This window comes from Bos taurus, chromosome 2 (genome assembly GCF_002263795.3).
Source record: "Bos taurus isolate L1 Dominette 01449 registration number 42190680 breed Hereford chromosome 2, ARS-UCD2.0, whole genome shotgun sequence".
NCBI classification, from domain to species: Eukaryota; Metazoa; Chordata; class Mammalia; order Artiodactyla; family Bovidae; genus Bos; species Bos taurus.
Genome location: NC_037329.1, coordinates 86,233,017 through 86,256,194, shown reverse-complemented (window position 1 = coordinate 86,256,194; position 23,178 = coordinate 86,233,017). Strand labels below are relative to the sequence as shown.

General features: G+C 37.9%; 1 protein-coding gene across 2 annotated transcripts in view; it reads left to right on the top strand.

Moving 5' to 3' along the window:
- Window positions 1-23,178, top strand: part of BOLL (boule homolog, RNA binding protein) — a gene marked incomplete at its 5' end in the record, with an annotated part of 68,862 nt that overhangs the window by 38,985 nt on the left and 6,699 nt on the right. For both annotated transcript variants that reach the window (NM_001168704.1, NM_001102115.1), the window contains 3 exon segments: window positions 6,202-6,249; window positions 8,455-8,583; window positions 15,867-15,965. In NM_001168704.1, the coding sequence (NP_001162175.1) occupies window positions 6,202-6,249; window positions 8,455-8,583; window positions 15,867-15,965 (276 nt within the window).

Genomic DNA, 23,178 nt, shown 5'->3' with positions numbered 1-23,178 from the left:
GGCACTGGTGGTAAGGAATCTGACTGCCAGTGCAAGAGAGCTAAGAGATGTGGGTTTGATCCTTGGCTCGAGAAGATCCCTTGGAGGAGGAAATGGCAACCCACTCCAGTATTCTTGCCTGGAGAACCCCATGAACAGAGGAGCTTGGCGGGCTACAGTCCATAGGGTCATAGAGTTGGACACAACTAAAGCAACTTAACCTGCATGCAGACCCTGTGTATCCTTGTTGCTCAGTCCTGTCTGACCCCACAGACTGCGGCCCTGCAGGCTCCTCTGTCCATGGGATTTTCCAGGCAAGAATACTGGACTAGGTTGCCATTATATCCTTACAGCTTATTTATTTTATACATAATAGTTTGTACCTTTTAACTCCCACCCTTTTTTTCCCTCCCCCTTCCCTCTCACCACTGGTAAACACTAGTTTTAACAAAGTGCTTTTAAAGTGCCAGGGGTGAGAAAGATTGAAGTTGCTTTCTGCTTGCACTTTGTGGAGTCCAGCTCCTCCATTAATTGATTACATATGTACATGCATGACATAGATGTATTCTGTAAAGTTTCTAATACAGTTTAGTTTTATACTTTGGCTCTGATTTTCCACTTGACACAGATTACAAAACTGGAAGTATATTACCTAGATATACTTGGGAAAGATTTTTGTACCAATTTGTAACATATTTTGCAATGTAAAAAATAATTTAACTTTGCATATCTTTCCAGTTATTTATTTATTCATCATCATTCTGCCCTTAAAACTGCCACTTTGATAATCTCTTCCCTTGCTCTTTTTACAAATTCTGAGATTGATAGCTTTATCAGTTTCTGTTAGTCAAATCAGATAATGACTGGTTCAGTCAGTATTTATTTCTTTTGTATATTTCACTTCAGAAGTAGATAGTGATTTTATTTATCTAACAAATCTGTACATTAATCATGTTATTTCAGATTTTTATTAAAATATTTTCTTAAGAGATTATCTTGCCTTTTTAAACATGGTATAAAGAACACACCTCACTTGGTTATCATATTGATGTCATCCACTAGCAGTTGATGTGGTCTGCCCGAAATTAACCATTTCAATAGTAGATTCATGGGATCTTATCTACTGTCTTTTTTACTTTAACAATTAAAAAAAATTTTATTAAAGGTGGAAAATAAGGTAAAACATTTATTATTAAAGAATAATACAAATGATTTAAGAAATAAAAAGACTGTCTTTACTATTGTCATCTTACAATAAGTACCTTAAATCTTGACTCTCTTTTTTATTTATATAACAGCTTTATTTAGATATTCATATACCATATACAATTCACCTTTTCAGAGAGTACAACAGAATGTGTGCTAAGTTGCTTCAGCCGTGTCTGACTCTTTGCAACCCTATGGACTGTAGCTAGCCCACCAGGTTCCTCTGTCCATGGGATTCTCCAGGCAAGAATACTGGAGTGCATTTCCATGCCCTTCTCCAGGGGATCTTCCTGACTCAGAGATCAAATCCACATCTCTTGTGTCTCCTGCATTGGCAGGCGGGTTCTTTACCTCTAGCGCCACCTGGGAAGCTGTACAACAAAGTGAAAAGTGAAGTCGCTCAGTCGTGTTTGATTCTTTGAGAACGCCATGGACTGTAGCCTCCTAGGCTTCTCCACCCTTGGGATTTTCCAGGAAAGAATACTGGAGTGGGTTGCCATTTCCTTCTCCAGGAGATCTTCCTGACCCAGGGATTGAACCCGGGTCTCCCGCATTGTAGGCAGACGCTTTACCGTCTGAGCCACCAGGGGAGTAGTTTACAACACAGTAGTTTTTACTAAATTTACAGTTGCTACCGTACCATGGGGTGCGGGGGAGCTTTACCCATTAGTAGTCATTCCTCTTACCCCCTCCTCCCTGTCCTAAGAACCAGTAATATATCAATACTTACTTTCTTTATAGATTTGCCTATTATGGACATTATATGCCTATACCACATTTTTTATATCTGTTCATTTGTTGATGACTTTTGGGTTGTTTCCACCTTTACTGTCTTACAGATAATGCTGTTATGAACATTTGTGTACAGATTTTTTGTGGACTTATGTTTTCGTTTCTCTTAGGTCTTGTATCTAGGAATGGAATTGCTAAATCAAATGGTATCTCTATATTTAACCTTTTAAGGATGTGTCATACTTTCCAAAAGGCTACACCATTTTACAGTCCCACCAGCAGTTTATGAGGGTTTCTCCACATCTTTGCACACACTTATTATCTACATTTTTTACTAGAGCCATACTAGTGTATGTGAAGTGATACCACAGTGTAGTTTTGATTTCCATTGTTGTTGCTGTTCAGTCACTAAGGAATGTCTAACTCTCTGCTTCCCCATGAACTGCAGCATTCCATGCTTCCCTGTCCTTCACCATCTCCCAGAGTTTGCTCAAAAACATGTGTCCATTGAGTCAGTGATGCTATCTATCTCATCCTCTGCCACTCATCTCCTTTTGCCTTCAATCTTTCCCAGCGTCAGGGTCTTTTCTAGTGAGTCAGCTCTTTGCATCAGGTGGCCAAAGTATTGCACCTTCAGATTCAGAATCAGTCCTTCCAACGAATATTTAAGGTTGATTTCCTTTAGGATTGGCTGGTTTGATCTCCTTGCTGTCCAAGGGACTCTGAATTGTCTTCCCCAGCACCACAATCCGAAAGCATCAATTCTTTGGTGCTCAGCGTTCTTTATGTCCCAATTCTCACATCCATACACAATTATTGGAAAAACTGTAGCTTTGACTGTACAGAACTTTATCGGCAAAGTGATGTCTTTACTTTTTCATATGCTCTCTAGGTTTGTCATAGCTTTTCTTCCAAGGGGCAAGCGTCTTAATTTCATGGCTACAGTCACCATTCACAGTGATTTTGAAGCCCAAGAAAGTAATATCTGTTAGTGCTTCCACTTTTTCCCCCTTCTATTAGCCATGAAGTAGCTTCAGCAATACGTGAACCGTGAACTTCCAGATGTTCAAGCTGGTTTTAGAAAAGGCAGAGGAACCAGAGATCAAATTGCCAACATCCACTGGATCATAGAAAAAGCAAGAGAGTTCCAGAAAAACATCTATTTCCGCTTTATTGACAATGCCAAAGCCTTTGACTGTGTGGATCACAATAAACTGGAAAATTCTGAAAGAGATGGGAATACCAGACTACCTGACCTGCCTCTTGAGAAACCTACATGCAGGTCAGGAAGCAACAGTTAGAACTGGACATGGAACAACGGATTGGTTCCAAATAGGAAAAGGAGTACATCAAGGCTGTATATTGTCACCCTGTTTATTTCACTTTTATGCAGAGTACATCATGAGAAACACTGGACTGGAAGAAGCACAAGCTGGAATCAAGATTGCCAGGAGAAATATCAATAACCTCAGATATGCAGATGACACCACCCTTATGGCAGAAAGTGAAGAGGAACTAAAAAGCCTCTTGATGAAAGTGAAAGAGGAGAGTGAAAAAGTTGGGTTAAAGTTCACAATTCAGAAAACGAAGATCATGGCATCTAGTCCCATCACTTCATGGGAAATAGATGGGGAAACAGTGGAAACAGTGTCAGACTTTATTTTTCTGGGCTCAAAAATCACTGCAGATGGTGATTGCAGCCGTGAAATTAAAAAGACGCTTACTCCTTAGAAAGAAAGTTATGACCAACCTAGATAGCTTATTAAAAAGCAGAGACAGTACTTTGCCAACAAAGGTCCATCTAGTCAAGGCTATGGTTTTTCCTGTGGTCATGTATGGATGTGAGAATTGGACTGTGAAGAAAGCTGAGCACCGAAGAATTGATGCTTCTGAACTGTGGTGTTGGAGAAGACTCTTGAGAGTCCCTTGGACTGCAAGGAGATCCAACCAGTCCATTCTGAAGATCATCAGTCCTGGGTGTTCATTGGAAGGACTGATGCTAAAGCTGAAACTCCAGTACTTTGACCACCTCATGCGAAGAGTTGACTCATTGGAAAAGACTCTGATGCTGGGAGGGATTGGGGGCAGAAGGAGAAGGGTATGACAGAGGATGAGATGGCTGGATGGCATCACCATCTTATCTTCTTATCTCTCCTTGTTATTCTCTGGAACTCTGCATTCAGTTTGGTTTATCTTTCCCTTTCTTCCTTGCTTGCTTTTTGCTTCTCTTCTTTCCTCAGCTATTTGAAAAGCCTGATCAGACCACCACTTTGCCTTCTTGCATTTCTTTTTCTTTGGGATAGTTTTGGTCACCACCTCCTGTACAGTGTTAGAAACCTTGACCATAGTTCTTCAGGCACTCTTATCTGCCATATCTGATCCTTTTCATCTATTCATCACCTCCACTGTATAATCATAAAAGATTGGATTTAGGTCATACCTGAATGGCCTAGTGGTTTTCCCTACTTGTTTCAATTTAAGCCTGAATTTTGCAGTAAGGAGCTGATAATCTGAACCATAGTCTGTTGCTGGTCTTGTTTTTTTGCTGACTGTATAGAGCTTCTCCATCTTTGGCTGCGAAGAGTACAAGCAGTCTGATTTCGGTGATCATCTGGCAGTGCCCATATGTAAAGTTGTCTCTTGTTTTGTTGGAAAGGGGTATTTGCTATGCCCAGTGTGCACCCCACTCCAGTACTCTTGCCTGGAAAACCCCATGGATGGAGGAGCCTAGTGGGCTGCAGTCCATGGGGTCGCAAAGAGTCGGACACGACTGAGCGACTTCACTTTGACTTTTCACTTTCATGCATTGCAGAAGGAAATGGCAACCCACTCCAGTGTTCTTGCCTGGAGAATCCCAGGGATGGGGGAGCCTGGTGGACTGCCGTCCATGGGGTCGCACAGAGTCAGACACTACTGAAGCGACTTGGCAGCAGCAGTAGCAGTGCATTTCAGACTCTCTTGTTGGCTATGAGGGCTATTCCATTTCTTCTAAGGGATTCTTGCCCACAGCAGTAGATACAACAGTCATCTCAATCAAATTCGCCCATTCCCATCTATTTTAGTTCACTGATTCCTAAAATGTCAATGTTAACTTTTACCATCTCCTACTTGACCATGGCTAGTTTACCTTGATTCATGGATCTAACATTCCAGAGGTTTCTATGTGATATTGTTTTTACAGCATTAGACTTTCTTTTCACCACCAGACACATCCACAACTGGGCGTCATTTCTGCTTTGGCCCAACCTTTTCATTCTTCTGGAACTATCTCCCTGCTCTTCCCTAGTAGCACATTGGACACCTACAGACATGGGGGACTCATTTTCCAGTGGTACATCTTTTTGCCTTTTCATACTGCTCATGGGGTTCTTACAGCAAGAATACTAGAGTGGTTTGTCCGTCCCTCCTCCAGTGGATCCCATTTTGTCAGAACTCTTCGCTGTGACCCATCCGTCTTGGGTGGCCCTGCCCAGCATGGCTCATAGTTTGATTGAATTAGTCAAGCCCCTTCACTACAACAAGGCTTTGATCTATGAAGAGGATTACAAGGCAAATGATGTTGAATATCTTTTAGATGCTTATTGATGGTTTTTTTGTATTTTCTTTGCAATAATGTCTGTTCATATCTTTAACCAATTTTTATATTGGGTTAAGTGATTCTTAAGTGAAAGTCACTCAGTCGTATCGGACTCTTCGCAACCCCCATGGAATTCTCCAGGCCAGAATACTGGAGTGGGTAGCCTTTCCCTTCTCCAGGGGATCTTTCCAACCGAGGGATCGAACCCAGGTCCCCTGCATTGCACTCAGATTCTTTACCAGCTGAGCCATGAGGGAAGCCCTTATATTGGGCTACTTGCCTTTTATTATTGAGCTATATGGGTTCTTTGTTTAGATACAAGTTCCTTATCAGATATATAATTTATAAATATTTTTCCAGTCTTATGGTTTATTTTTACCTCCTTAATGGTATCTTTTGCCCCACAAAAGTTTTTCATGTTAGTGAAATCCAGTTTATCTTTTTTCTCTTTATTGTTTCCTGTGCTTTTGATGTCATATTTTTTTAATTGCCTGGTTCAAAGTCACTAAGATTTACATCTATGTTTTCTTCTAAGAGTTTTGTAGTTTCAGCTCTTACATGTCTATCTTTTATCCATGTTGGGTTAATTTTTGTATATGGTTTGAAGTATAGGGATTCAACTTCATACTTTTACAGGTAGATATTCAGTTTTAATGCTTGTTTACAATCTGGTGGGCTTTTTTTGTTTTTTGTTTTTTTCATTTTAGGCCCCTGCACAGTGTCTACCAGGTCAATGGCAGTGGAATGTTCCTCAGGTAAATACTAACTTTTAACTTTTTTCACTGTTTTTGTGAAGACTACATGAATATTTAAGTCAGGAAGACTAGATTTGAGACCTTCCTCTAGTATTTATTAACTGTGATACTGATTTATTAACTGATTTGGCAGTTCATTTAATCACTATATTTCTCAGCTTTTTCATTTGCAAATGGAATTAATAATACCATACCTTGGATAGTTTTCTCACATGACTTTTGTAAAGATACAATGAGACCATGTAAGTAAAAATATTTTATAAATAAGTGATATGTTATTAATATTAGAAAACTGAGCATTTTCTAGCTTCACTTCAGATTTTGCTTCAGTTTTATTTATGTTTCTAAATGAATATTCCATCTCTCAACTTTTGATAACAAATGGTATACCACCATAAAGTTGGTTTGACAAGTCCCACTTCATGGGAAGTCAGAAAGCTGAAAAGAGACATTTGTTGTTGTTCAGTCTCTCAGTCATGTCCTAGTCTTTGAAACTCTGTGGACTGCAGCACACCAGGCTTCCCTGTCCTTCACCATTTCCCAGAGCTTGCTTAGACGCATGCCCATTGAGTTGGTGATACCATCGAACCATCTCATCTTCTGTCATTCCGTTCTCCTCCTGCCTTCAATCTTTCCTGGCATCAAGGTCTTTTCCAGTGAGTCAGCTCTTCCCATCAGATGGCCAAAGGAGTAGAGCTTCAGCTACAGCATCAGTCCCTCCAGTGAATATTAAGGATTGATTTCTTTTATGATTGACTGATTTGATCTCCTTGCAGTCCAGGGGACTCTCAAGAGTCTTCTCCAGCACCACAGTTCAAAAGCATCAATTCTTCGGTGCTCAACCTTCTTTATGGTCCAACTCTCATCCGTACATGACTACTAGAAAAACCATAGATTTGACTAGATGGACCTCTGTTGGCAAAGTAAAGTCTCTGCTTTTTAATATGCTATCTAGGTTGGTCATAGCTTTTCTTCCAAGGAGCAAGTGTCTTAATTTCATGGCTACAGTCACCATTCACAGTGATTTTGTAGCCCAAGAAAATAAAGTCTGATACTGTTTCCATTGTTTCCCCATCTATTTGCCATGAAGTAATGGGACCAGATGCCATGATCTTTGTTTTCTGAATATTGAGTTTTAAGCCAACTTTTCCACCCTTCTCTTTTACCTTCATCAAGAGGCTCTTTCATTCCTCTTCGCTTTCTGCCATAAGGGTGGTGTCATCTGCATATCTGAGGTTATTGGCAATCTTGATTCCAGCTTGTGCTTTGTCCAGCCCAACATTTTGCATGATTTTCTCTGCATATGTTACATAAGCAGGGTGACAATATACAACCTTGATGTACTCCTTTCCCAATTTTGAACCAGTCTGTTGTTCCATGTACAGTTCTAACTGTTGCTTCTTGACCTGCATACAGATTTCACAGGAGGCAGGTCAGGTGGTCTGGTATTCCCATCTCCTTCAGAATTTTCCAGTTTATTGTGATCCACACAGTCAAAGGCTTGGCATAGTCAATAAAGCCAAAACAGTTTTTCTGAAACTCTCTTGCTTTTTCGATGATCCAACAGATGCTAGCAATTTGATCTCTGGTTCCTCTGCCTTTTCTAAATCCAACTTAAACATCTGGAAGTTCTCGATTCACGTACTGTTGATCCTGTTGGAGAATTTTGAGTATTACTTTGCTAGCATGTGAGATTAATGCCAATTTAAATACCATAGATTATATTGTTACAACCGTTAATAGTTATCTTAATGGTCGTCTTTATTTATGAGCTTCTAAAGTGCTAAGAACTTTTTAGTACTTATAAGTGATGCTAAGAGTCGGACATGACTGAGTGACTTCACTTTCAGTTTTCACTTTCATGCATTGGAGAAGGAAATGGCAACCCACTCCAGTGTTCTTGCCTGGAGAATCCCAAGGACGGGGGAGCCTGGTGGGCTGCTGTCTCTGGGGTCGCATAGAGTTGGACACGACTGAAGCAACTTCACAAGTGATAAGTGATTTAATAATATCTACATAATTGGAGTTTATAGCATCCTAGAGTTCCTAGTTTGTTGTTAAGATACTTCTGTGTTGTCCCTAAAAACAACTTTAGGAAAATGTGAAAATGTGAAACCAGTATTTCTCTCATGTGTTGGTTAAGTCATTTGGTTTAATTGAAATAACTAATCCGATTTTAATTAGAAACATGATTTTGTGTTTTAGTCTCCTGCCTCTTCTGCTCCATTCTTATACCTACAACCTTCTGAGGTCATTTATCAACCAGTGGAAATTGCACAAGATGGTGGATGTGTTCCTCCTCCGCTGTCTCTGATGGAAGCTTCAGTTCCAGAGGTATGTGTTAGTCTCAAAGTAATATATTTTATTTTATTTTATATTACAAAGTAATATATTTTATTTCTTTTCCTTTTCTAAAAATATTTGTTCAAGATCCTCATTTAAGTTGAACATCTTATGTTTCCTTTGATTTATTCACATCTCTTCCCCTTTTTTATATCTAAGAATGCTTTATCTTAGACTTCTTCACTATTTCTGAATCATTCCTCAACTCAGCTGTTTACTAAACTATCCCTGACTCAATCCCCTTGAAAGAGTAAGATAAGTGCTTTTCTTTCTTCTGGTTTACCTGTCTTATTACTAACATTGTCAGTTAAAAGCATATAGAAATTAAAGAAGAAAAAAATCTTTGAATTAAAATTCTTCCTTCAAAGATATAAATCAAATTTATAACTAAAAACTGTAAGTATTACCTTCCATGTGTTTATATTTGCAAAACATTACTAATAACTTTATCATCTATGTACCAGGAACTGTACATTGTATGTTTTAAATATGTTGTGAAAGACTGGGAAATAAATAACGACCTCCCAATTTGAGTGTATTTATTATTATTTTTATTATTACTAAAGTTTATAACATAATTTTTCTGAAATAGCAGCTTCCACAATTTTGAATCTTAAATGTTTACTATCAATACTTTTACTATGATTTCTCCATTCTTCATCTCACCCTTCATTTATCATTTTGTTGACTAAATCTGCAAGCACTCTGTTAAAGAAGGCTTACATGTGCTGTACTCTTTTGAGTTCTTACATGCTTGTGTGTTCAACGTATTTGTTGTCTATAAATCTGGAAGAAATTAAGACTATAAAACAGTTGCATCATACTTGTATAACTCTGCTAAGGCTGCCTGAACAAAGTAAAATGAACTGGATGGCTTAAAAAGAGAAATTTATTGTCTCATGGTTCTGGAGTCTATGCTAAGTCACTTCAGTCGTGTCCGACTCTGTGCGACCCCATAGACGCCAGCCCACCAGGCTTCCCCATCCCTGGGATTCTCCAGGCAGGAATACTGGAGTGGGTTGCCATTTCCTTCTCCAATGCGTGAAAGTGAAAACTGAAAGTGAAGTCACTCAGTCATGTCCGACTCTTAGCGACCCCATGGATTGCAGCCTAACAGGCTCCTCTGTCCATGGGATTTTCCAAGCAAGAGTACTGGCGTGGGGTGCCATCTGGAGTCTAGAAGTCCAAAATCAAGGTGTTGGGAGTGTTGGTTTCATTTGAGGCCTTTGAGGGAAGGCTCTAATCCAGGCCTTTCTTCTTGGCTTATAGATGACCATCCTTTCCTTGTGTCTTCACATTGTCTTTCCTGTCTCTGTGTCCAAGTTTCCCAATTTTATAAAGATACCAGTCATTTTGGATTAGGTTCCACCCTAATGACCATACTTCAATTTGCTCACGTCTGTAAAGACGCTCTCTCCAAATAAGGTCAGTCTCTGACATAGTGGTTAGGACTTCAATACATAAGTCTTCAGAGAACACAATTCAACCCATAACAATGCTTTTTCCTCTTATAACTTCTAACCTACTCTTTTCTGGTGTTGAGTATAGTTGTAAAAAAGTTTGAAGCCAGCCTGACTTTCTCTCTTATACGTAATTTGCTTTTTCTTCCTGCATGTCTGAAAAATCTGTCTTAACTTGAACTCACTTTACCAGGATATATCTTGAAATTTGTCAGTCTTTATAATATTCTTCCTGGGATACAGTTTGCTCCTTTGATTCTCAGACTAGTTTTTATTTCAGGGCTTCTTTTTTCCTGTTAGAACTTTGAAAAAAAAATTGTATTCCAGTTCTTTTACTTCTTCTTCAGGAATACCATTTATGCATATGTTGAGATCTCTTTTTATCTTTCATATCCATCATCTCTGAGATAATTTCTTTTATCATAGTAATTCTTAATGTTTTATATGCTTTTTTGAGACAATCATGAATATTTTTCATTGTTTTTAGTCTATTTTTTCTTATAATAATGAAGCTTTCATTGCTGTTTTACTTTTATCTTCTTTTTATCCCAAACTGCCACTTTGCTTACATCATTGCCTGTAAATGTTGTCTGTTGGCTTAAAATGTTTTTTTGAAGCTCTTTTTTAGTGATCATGTTATTATAATTTCTTTAAGATCAAAGGAATTTTATTTATCTGAACTTTTCTACTGTTTTCTGGGATGATTTCTCATATTTTTCTTTTTTCCCCCTTTTTGCTTTTCCCTTGATAGAGTTGGAGAGGATGAGAAGAGTCCTAAGGTTGCTTCCTTTTCCTTCCCATCTTATCTTTAAATGAGACCAGGTTTTTGCTGAAATTTAAGGCGGGAGAAGCATTCTGTTGACTCAAACATCCTACCACCAAGTCTGTTTTGTTGCCTGCTTGAGATGTTCTTCCCTGAGTTTTTAGCATTCTGGAGTTCATTTAGCTCCTGACAAAGTCTCTTTTTTTCAGAGATTTTCTGTATGAAGGTGTAGTAAGTGTTACTTCACTTTCCACTCTCACCCTGCTTCATCTCCAGCAATGTTCCTCAGCTATAATGCAAAATAGTAGACCACAAAATAGTGAAAATATAATTTCTCCTTCTCTGTAGGAGATCTTTCCTGCTTCTGCCTTGGTCTGACACACCCCTACTCTTGAGACTCTAAAGAGTCTTTAAATAGGCCTTTCAGGGAAACCTTCCTCAGGCTTCAGAATCCACCCTTATATTGGTGCAAATTGCATAGCATTTGGCAGGCATTCTGCACTACGAACAAAGCTAATGGAGGTGATCAAATTCCAGTTGAGCTATTTCAAATCCTGAAAGATGATGCTGTGAAAGTGCTGAACTCAATATGTCAGCAAATTTGCAAAACTCAGCAGTGGCTACAAGACTGGAAAAGGTCAGTTTTCTTTCCCAAAGAAAGGCAATGCCAAAGAATGCTCAAACTACCGCACAATAGCACTCATCTCACATGCTAGTAAAGTAATGCTCAAAATTCTCCAAGCCAGGCTTCAGCAATACGTGAACCGTGAACTTCCAGATGTTCAAGCTGGTTTTAGAAAAGGCAGAGGAACCAGAGATCAAATTGCCAACATCTGCTGGATCATCAAAAAAGCAAGAGAGTTCCAGAAAAACTGTTTCTGCTTTACTGACTATGCCAAAGCCTTTGACTGTGTGGATCACAATAAACTGTATGAAAATACCAGACCACCTGACCTGCCTCTTGAGAAATCTGTATGCAGGTCAGGAAGCAAGTTAGAACTGGACATGGAACAACAGACTGGTTCCAAATAGGAAAAAGAGTATATCAAGGTTGTATATTGTCACCCTGCTTATTTAACATATTCAGAGTACATCATGAGAAACAGTGTGCTGGAGGAAGCACAAGCTGGAATCAAGATTGCCAGGAGAAATATCAATAACCTCAGATATGGAGATGACACCACCCTTATGGCAGAAAGGGAAGAAGAACTAAAGAGCCTCTTGATGAAAGTGAAAGAGGAGAGTGAAAAAGTTGGCTTAAATCTCAACATTCAGAAAACGAAGATCATGGCATCTGGTCCCATCACTTCATGGGAAATAGATGGAAAAACAGTGGCTGACTTAATTTTGGGGGGCTCCAAAATTACTGCAGATGGTGACTGCAGCCATGAAATTAAAAGACACTTACTCCTTGGAAGGAAAGTTATGACCAACCTAGATAGCATATTCAAAAGCAGAGACATTACTTAGTCAACAAAGGTCCATCTAGTCAAGGCTATGGTTTTTCCAGTAGTCATGTGTGGATGTGAGAGATGGACTATAAAGAAAGCTGAGCACCGAAGAATGATGCTTTTGAACCGTGATGTTGGAGAAGACTGCTGAGAATCCCTTGGACTGCAAGGAGATCCAACCAGTCCATCCTAAAGGAGATCAGTTCTGGGTATTCATTGGAAGGACTGATGTTGAAGCTGAAACTCCAGTCCTTTGGCCACCTGATGATAAGAGCTGACTCATTTGAAAAGACCCAGATGCTGGGAAAGATTGAGGGCAGGAGAAGGGAACGACAGAGGATGAGATGGTTGGATGGCATCACCGACTCAATGGACATGGGTTTGGGTAGCCTCCGGCAGTTGGTGATAGACAAGGAGGCCTGGCATGCTGCGATTCATGGGGTTGCAAAGAGTCGGACACAACTGAGCGACTGAACTAAACCACCTTGTCATTTGGGATTCATGAGCACATCCATGTTTACTTGATGATGACACTTTAAATTCTTTTATTCTTTTTGTTTTTTTCTGATTTTCAAGGAGGGTGGCTGTGAGTTAAGAATGCTTTTATATTATGTTTTTAACTTATCTATTTTTGGCACTGAACCATAGTCTTTTTTTTTTTTACCACATTTTTTATTTTTTATTTATTAAAAAATTTTTTTTCTAATTTAAATTTATTTATTTTAATTGGAGGTGAACCATAGTCTTAATGTCAACATCAGATAACTTACCAAGTTATGTTTCACTGTTTAGTGAAATCAAGTAAGATTTTTCTGGAAATATTACATGTTAACATAACTTGTGCCATTAATTTTTACGATATTTCAGTACAGAATGTTTTAAGCATATTTTAATTTTAATATTGTTTCTGGCAAAAGCTACATGTCTAATATATAAATTAATTGAATGGGGTTTGTTTATATTTTAAGTTTTTTTCCTCTAAAATTAAAAAACACAGGACTTGTTCTTATGAGTTTGATAGTTAGCTCTCCTAAAATATAAAAATAAATTAAAATTATTTCTCACTTATTTCAATGACTATTTCCCCCTTCACTCTTAGAATATAGTGCCTTCTACTTCACAGAATAAGTAGAAACCATTTTGTGGAAACCAACTCAGCTTCCAGTCCCCAACATACAAACTTAGCTGACTTGTAACTCATCCTTAGCTTCTTATATTTGTTTAGTAACCTGTCTTGTTCAAGGTTATTCCTACTCTTTACTCTTGATACTCTTAACTTCCCTTTTCCTCAGGGACCTCATTCCTCATTCCACCTCATTTCTTCTTTTCTCATGTATTTTAAGACATTTTCTCTCCATTGGTCCAGAGCTTTACCTAGTATTTACTAGTATGTTACTTTGAGTAATTAACTCTTCACAGTGTTGTTTCACAGTGTTGTTTTCGTAATATCTACATTAATAAAGACATTAGGAAAATCTATTTTGCAGGATTCATGCAAAGATGAGAATTGTTGTATACAAGGTTCTTTCTGTAGTACCCAACACCTGGTAGGAGACAGTTACTATCCTGTGACGTGCCCCCACCAATGCCCTTATCCTCTTCTGCCTTTCAAAGCCAAGCTTGAAAAATGTGTGCTCAGTTGTGTCCAACTCTTTGCAACCCTGTGAACTGTAGCCTGCCAGGCTCCTCTGTCCATGGAATTTTCTAGGCAAGAATACTGGAGTGGGTTTCTATTTCCTCCTCCAAGGGATCATCCTGACCCAGGGATTGAACCCAGGTCTTCTGTGTTGTCTGCATTGACAGGCAGACTCTTTACCACTGAGCCACCTGGGGAGCCCTTGAAAAAAGTAGTCTACATTTAACATTTCCACTGCCTCACTACCTGTTCTCCCCTTACCTGCTAAAGTCTGCTTCATTACCTTTCTGCTGAAGCTACCTTGGATAAAGGTCCTTAGTGACTCCCTAATTGCCAAATATTTTCCTTTTCTTTTCAGTCTTACTTGACCTCTCAGAGACATTGGATATACTCCTTGAAATTCTTCATACCTTTGGCTTCCATGATCCTGCTCTCTTCTGGCAATCCTTTTACCTCCTCTTATTTTCCTGTGTAAGCTGATCTTTTTCTCCCCATGATTTCTTTTTTGATTCTTCATTCTTTCACCCTACATACTCACTCTGATGTTATCATCCATACTCATGTCTCTGGCCCCATCCTCACTTCTGAATTTTAGACCTGCACTGTTCAGTACAACAATAGCCATTACCACATGCAGCTATTGAAATGTGGCTAGTCAGAATTGAGGTGTGTTTTAAGTGCAAAATACACACCAAGTTTTAATGACATAGTGTGAAAAATGAGTGTAAAATTTATCACTAACTTTATGTTGAGTACACTGATATATTTTCATATGTTCAAATAAAATCTATTACTGGAAATTAGTTTTACTTTTTTTTTTTTTTTTTACTTTTCTAACATGGCTACTGGAAACTTTTCTTTCAGTTTTATTGAGATACAATTGGCATACAGCAGTGTGTAAGCTTAAGATGTACAGCATAATGATTTGATTCATACATATCATTAAATGATTATCACAACAAGCTTTGTGAATATCCATCATCACATACAAAATTAAAGAAATAGGAAAAAATTTGTATGTGATGAGAAGTCTTAGGATTTACTCTCTTGACAACTTTCCTGTATAACATCCAGCAATGTTAATTATATTTATTGTGTTGTACATTACAGCCCTAGTACTTACTTAGCTATAACTGGAAGTTTATACTATCTTAATTTTAATTAACATTTAATTAACAATTTTAATTAACATTAATTAACATTTAATTAACATTTTAATTAACTTAAATTTAATTAACAATTTTAATTAACATTAACATTTAATTAACATTTAGTTCACATTTTTGTTAGTGCTTCTTTAGAGCCATCAGCTTTTGATTGACTATATACCTGTAATAGAAGTCCTACAAATACCTCAGATTTTATGTGTTACAAACTTAACTTCTTTCTAACCGCCACACAATTACATCAACATGAAACTTGCTTTTCTTTTATTCCATATATCAGTGAATGGTGCCACCATCGGTTGGACAAGCCATTAATCTGCTTTTACATGATCTCTTTCCTGTCTATTACTCTATTGCCTCACCTTTCAGCTATCAGTCAGTGTATATTCTTCCTTCCAGCCATACCAAACAACATACACAGATAGGTATTCTTAGTTGCCTCTACCTTTTCATATACTACTCCTACCTCATTCCCTAATTTTTCAAATTCTAGCATAAACTCCACTAGAAAATGTCCCCTGACCACCTCCCCAACTTTCTAAAGCTATGTTAATTGTTTTCTTTTCCCCATGCATCCCTATTCATGTGTCATAGGACTTTGTTTTCCCCCATACATCTCTATGCAAAATGTCATACATTTTGACTAGTCTGTCTCAGACTAGTCTACAATTAAAGATAGAGAATGTGTTTCTCATCTGTGTTTCTCCATTATGTAGCAAAATGCCTAGAAAATTGTAATACTGAATAAATATTTTTAATTAATGAAAAGCAATATTTTAAAATTTTTTTTACTTTTAGCCTTATTCTGATCATGGAGTTCAAGCAACATATCACCAGGTTTATGCTTCAAGTGCCATTGCTATGCCTGCACCAGTGATGCAACCTGAACCAATTAAAGTAAGAAGCTTGTTTTGATTTTTTTTGTTGTTGTTCTTAAGTCATATTTCACAGTTTCCAAATTCTCTTCTGGAAAGAAACAGCTTTAGATATTTATATCTCATTTGTGATCTGAAGTACAGGATTAATGAATTCTTTCATATGAAGGAAATACAGTTCTAAATTGGCTATAATTTCTATTAGTTTTGGGGATAGAGAAGAATAGAAAGTTAATGCTTAATCAGTACAGAGTTTCTATTTAGGATGATGAAAAGGGCTTCCCTGATGGCTCAGATGATAAAGAATCCACCTGCAATACAGGTCTGAGTTTAATCCCTGGGTTGGGAAGATCCCCTAGAGAAGGAACTAGCTACCCACTCTAGTATTCTTGCCTAGAGAATTCCATGAACAAAAGAGCCTGGCAGGCTACAGTCCATGGGGGTCACAAAGAGTTGGACATAACTGAGCAACTTTCACTTCGCTTCACTTCTGTTAGTTTTGAAGAAGTTATAAACCACACATGGTCAAAAGTTTTCATTTACTGTAGAGTAAAATATATATGACTTAAGATCTTCCATTTTTAAATATACAATTAAGTGGTATTAATTATATCCACATTGCTATGCAACCATTGTCACCAATATCTAGTTCCAAACTTTGTCATTACCCCAAATAGAAACTCTGTACCCATTAAGCAATAACTTTGTGTTCTCTCTCCCCAGTCCCTGTTAACTTCAAATCTACTGTCTGTAATTCACCTAGATATTCCATATATTCAGCGTTTTATTACGTTAGTGACATGTAACATTTACGGGGAAATGAAAATAGTTTTAATGATCTACTCTTCCAGTTTGGGAATTGTGCTCATGCATCTTAAATTAGATCCAGGCCAAGAGTGGTAATGTAGTTAGATCCCATTATATATTTAGTATATTTCAACTGCCTTATCCTGCTTCTTCCCATGTGACCTAGGTTCTTAGTGAAACTCTTGCATCTTCACTTTCGGGAAATGTGACTATATCTCTAGTAAAGAAGAGATGAACTGTTGAACTGTTATGATGGAAATATGACTCTTGCTTGCAGTATATTCTTTACAATAAAATGATGGAGGTTAACTATTTCACACTCATATTTTTGCTTCTGACCCATCCCATATGTTGGAACTCAGTCTACTTTAAGGAGTCTTTCATATCCCCTCTCGCCTTTACTGCATTTCTTCATTACTGTTGCTGCTAAGTCACTTCAGTCATGTCCGACTCTGTGCGACCCCATAGACGGCAGCCCACCAGGCTCCCCCGTCCCTGGGATTCTCCAGGCAAGAACACTGGAGTGGGTTGCCATTTCCTTCTCCAGTGCATGAAAGTAAAAAGTGAAAGTGAAGTCACTCAGTCGTGTCCGACCCTCAGTGACCCCGTGGACTGCAGCCTTCCAGGCTCCTCCATCCATGGGATTTTCCTGGCAAGAATACTGGAATGGGGTGCCATTGCCTTCTCCGATTGCTATTGCTACTGCACTGCAAACATGAATTAAAACCATAATTTTGACCTAATGCCAAAGCCTAAAGTGTTGGTAAATGTTATTTATAGGAAGTTCATCATAGGATCAAAATTATCTAAAACAAACTTACAGTGTTGATGCTTTCTCCAGATATACCTCTCTTAAAATAGCTATGCCATACTAGATAATCAGTTGCAGATTATATATTACATACATACACATTATATATGTATGTGGGGGGGGGTGTATATATATACACATACAAATGATTGAAGTTGTACTTGTTGAATAATTCCAATAGAGGATAGAATGGTATTCAGAAAGAAGAAATTTCTAAAGAATATAAATGTTAAATATTCTTGATTTAAAGTTTTATTCTTCTAGTTGAAGAGTGTATCCTTTTCTATATTTTCTTAAATGTGTGACTAAGAAATGCAGAAACTGTGCAGAGAAAATGTTATCTTATTCTTTATTATATAAAATTATATAAATGTTGAATATAAATCAGAACAGAGGTATAAATAAATACCTTACTTTCTACATATAAGCATAAAACTGGATTCAGAAACCTGCCTGTTGCATGACTAGAGAGCTGCTAAGAGGAACTTTACCCTTTCTATTTTGACATAGATCTTTGCTCTACTATATCACAGGCTAAAGGGGAACAAAATCACTGACTTGTTTCTATTTTTACTTAATCCATCTTGTTAAGGCTTATAGTAATTCTGGTTATCACATGGGATACAGCCTAGGGAAGATTTTGGTACTGCAAAGTTAAGATTTCAGGACTTGGTAAGAATTGAAGAGCTACGAACTGTTATAGTTAACTAGCTTACTCCAAAGCCCACATCTCACACAATTGTAATTAGATGTCCTCAAATCTGAGATATCATGGATTATCATTTTATATATCACTATGAAAGAAGAAAGCCCTGTATCCTGATGCAGGGTTTTTGAAATATGAAAAGATGTTTATCTCAGAATCAATGAGGTTTGGCATGTTTTATTTTTATTTACTTATTTACTTTTATTCTTTCGCTGTGCCACACATAGGATCTTAGTTCCCTGACCAGGATCAAACTCATACCCCCGCATTGGAAGCACAGAATCTTAACCACTAGACCACCAGGAAAGTCCCTGGCAAGTTTTATTTTTCATTTAGAGCTGCAGGATCATAGGAAGCCTGAGTTGAGGGGCAGAAAAAAACTCACAATTTCTCTTTTGTTAGAGATAAAGGGAAAAAAAAGAGAAAATTCAGTTAAATAAACTTCAGAATCAAAACTGGAACACAGGGGGTTTTGTATAGTTTTGTACATCCTGTTTTATCTTTCATGGTTGAATGTTCTATGTATCTTATACTCAGTATTCTTCTTTAGGTGATTTGATGGCACTCAATAGAAAATGGTGCCCCATTCAGGAACAGAAAGTCCAATTCTATAGTTTTCTAAAACTATACAACTTTGTAGAAATACTTCACTGTACAAGTTTTACTGGAAACTTGTGTGGAAAATTATCCATTTTTTTATAATGTACTTGTATTATAGAAATATTAATCCACAAGTGTTAAATCAATAGACAGTCTTATCCTAAAATTTATTAAAGTAGACTAATATTAAAATAGTGATATCTGCAAGATTAACCTTTATTCTTCCTATGTAAATTTTCCCTGGTGTACCAAAAATCTTGTTGACTTAAAATATAGAAAAGCAGAAATACTCCTTGAAAGAATTTAAATGTATTGTTTTTAAAAGTGTAAGTCATTTTTAAAACTCTTAATTATTATTATAATTTTAATGATGTTAATTGTATACATACAAAAATAAAATTTCATATGTCAAAGCTGTCTTAAAACAACAAATCTAATCAATAAAATACAGACCTTATTCAGAGCACAAGTCTAACCATTATAAATGACTGTCAGAAACTACTCATTGACTGTAAGCCACAGGTTACTGTACTCTATCAAATTAAATAAAATATTTTAAAGCAGATCAATATAGAAACTAGTTGGTTAATATGGTACTAATTAGAATTGTTGTTATTTGGTCACCGAGTCATGTCCAACTCTTTTGCAACCCCAAGTACTATAGCCACCAGGCTCCTCTGTCCTTGGAATTCTCCAGGCAGGAGTACTGAAGTGTGTAGCCATTCCCTTCTCCAGGGGATGAGGTCTTCCTGACCTAGGGATTGTACCTGGGTCTCCTGCATTGCAGGCAGATTGTTTACTGTCTGAGCAACCATGCTGCTACTGCTAAATCGCTTCAGTCATGTCCAACTCTGTGTGACCCCATAGACGGCAGCCCACTAGGCTCCTCTGTCCCTGGGATTCTCCAGGCAAGAACACTGGAGTGGGTTGCCATTTCCTTCTCCAATGCATGAAAGTGAACAGTGAAAGTGAAGTCGCTCAGTTGTGCCCGACTCTTAGCAACCCCATGGACTGCAGCCTACCAGGCTTCTCCGTCCATGGGATTTTCCAGGCAAGAGTACTGGAGTGGGGTGCCATTGCCTTCTCCGCTGAGCAACCATGGAATCCCATTAATTAGGGTATCATTCCCTGATTCAACAGAGTCACATCTTTTATACAGAATTAATTGTTTAAATCAGTAAAACAAAATCATATAATGTCAAAATTATCCCGCTGAACTAGACTATAGTAAGGAACAAAAGGCAGAATTTAGAAAAGAATAAAAGAAAAAAAGGCAGAATGGCCATCATCAAAAACTCAACAGACAGTAAATACTAGAAAGGGTGTGGAGAAAAGGGAACCCTCTTGCACTGTTACTAGGAATGCAAACTGATACAGCTACTATGGAGAACAGTATGGAAATTCCTTTAAAAACTAGGGATAAAACTACCATATGACCCTGCAGTCCTGCTACTGGGCACATACCCTGAGGAAATCATAATCAAAAAAGACAGTGTACCCCAGTGTTCTTTGCAGCACTATTTACAATAGCTAGGACATGGAAGCAATGTAGATGTCCATCAGCAGATGAATAGATAAAGTTGTGGTACATATACACAACGGAATATTACTCAGCTATAAAAAGAACACATTTGAATCAGTTCTAATGAGGTGGATGAACGTAGAGCCTATTATACTGAGTGAAGTAAGTCAGAAAGAGAAAGACAGATACCGTATATTAATGCATATATATGTAATTTAGAGATGGTACTGATGAACCTATTTTCGGGGCAGCAAAGGAGACACAAACAAAAGGACAGACTTGTGCACACAGTGAGGGAAGGATAGGGTGGAATGTTTTGAGAGAGTAGCACTGAAACATATACATTACCATAGGTAACATAGTCAGTGGGAATTTGCTATATGATGCAGGGAACCCAAAGCCAGTGCTCTGTGACAACTTAAGAAGGGTGGGATGGGGAGTGAGGTGGGAGGAAGTTTCAAGAGGAAGGGGAACATATGTATATCTATGATTGATTTATGTTGATGTATGGCAAAAACCATCACAGTATTGTAAAGTAATTATCCTTCAATTAAAAATAAAATTTAAAAGGAACAAAAAGAAAATCTTTGTCTATTTGGGCATTCAAAACTTTTAATATGAATATCAAATCCCTTGGTAATAAGGGTATAAGTAGAGAATTATAAAGTATCTCTATTTCCTTATGACATTTTTCCATTTAACTCTGAAGTATACTACCTATTCATGAAAACATTTCATATTAAGGATGATATTTAACCAGTTGCCAGGCTATGAGGAAGTTCTTCTAATTAAAGCACTGATTGGGCTTGAATGAAAAACACCTCTTTCACCTTACCCATTGATAAGACCAAATGATTCAAAAGTAAATTGGAAAGAGATTTTACTTACTACCACTGCCTGTTTCTAGCTCAGAGACCCATAATGTGCACTCACCTAAACATTAACAACTGTCTCTACTTTATAGAAAAATTCCACTGCTATCTTCTTCCTAACCATTTCCTCATGTCAGTATCATTAACACATTTTATAAAGCAATTAGAGATTGAAATTCCCTCGTGTTCAGCTGGTCCTAAGGGTAGAAGAGGACAGTCGTAAAGGGGTATTGCATTCTGAGGACAGAAACATAAAAAAACCTGTGCTTTGCACCTCCAAACATACAGGAGGGTAAAAATTTTCGTTTACTGTGCATAGGTCTAACTATAGATAGCCTCAAAGGAGACAGAGAACAATAAAGGGAATCAAAGACTCATGAAACCAATTTTTAGAATTGTCATGGAGAGATCACAGGTCAGGAAGCAACAGTTAGAACTGGACATGGAACAACAGACTGGTTCCAAATAGGGAAAGGAGTATGTCAAGGCTGTATATTGTCACCCTGCTTATTTATCCTGAGAAATGCTGGGCTGGAGGAAGCACAAGCTGAAATCAGGATTGCAAGGAGAAATATCAATAACCTCAGATGTGCAGATGACACCACCCTTATGGCAGAAAGTGAAGAACTAAAGAGCCTCTTGATGAAAGTGAAAGAGGAGAGTGAAAAAGTTGGCTTAAAGCTCAACATTCAGAAAACGAAGATCATGGCATCTGGTCCCATCACTTCATGGGAAATAGATGGAAAAACAGTGTCAGACTTAATTTTTTGGGGCTCCAGAATCACTGCGGATGGTGATTGCAGCCATGAAATTAAAAGACGCTTAACTCCTTGGAAGGAAAGTTATCACCAACCTAGACAGCATATTCAAAAGCAGAGACATTATTTTGTCAACAAAGGTCCATCTAGTCAAGGCTATGGTTTTTCCAGTGGTCATGTATGGATGTGAGTTAGACTATAAAGAAAGCTGAGCGCCAAAGAATTGATGCTTTTGAACTGTGGTGCTGGAGAAGACTCTTTTGAGTCCCTTGGACTGCAAGGAGATCCAACCAGTCCATCCTAAAGGAGATCAGTTCTGGGTATTCATTGGAAGGACTGATGTTGAAGCTGAAACTCCAGTGATTTGGCCACCTGATATGAAGAGCTGACTCTTGAAAAGACCCTGATGCTGGGAACGATAGAGGGCAGGAGGAGAAGGGGACAACAGAGGATAAGATGGTTGGATGGCATCACCCACTCAATGGACATGGGTTTGGGTGGACTCCGGCAGTTGGTGATAGACAGGGAGGCCTGCCATGCTGCAATTCATGGGGTCGCAAAGAGTTGGACATGATTGAGGGATTGAACTGAACTGAACTGAAACAGTAAAGTACACACTGAAAAACTATTTGAATATGACACTGCATCAAAGATAAGGATAAATAATATATACATGTATTATGTATAAAGGATATTATATAAGAGGAAATTAAATTTTTAAAAATATATCCCGTGTTCCCAATAATTACAAGCTAAAAAACAGGAATAATGAAGTAGCTGCTAGCCAGTGTAAAAATAAACACTATATGAAGCTGTTAATACAGTGGAAAGAATTAGAAGTTGTTTGTTACTGCATGCTTGTTACCACTGAGAAATAGTTGACTGGCCCTCTGAAATACCTACTGTGAAGCTCAATGACAAACCCATCATTCACAAAGAACTTCCCATTAGGATTTTAGTCTGCCTTATTAAATATGGATGTGCAGTCACATTAGAAGGAAGCATTCAGGGACTTCCCTGGTAGTACAATGGATAAGAATCTGCCTGCTAATGCAGGGGATACCAGTTTAGTCCCTGGTCAGGAAAGATTCCACATGCAGATCTTAAGCCGGTGAGCCACAACTATGAAAGCCCACACACAACAACAAAGACCCAGCAC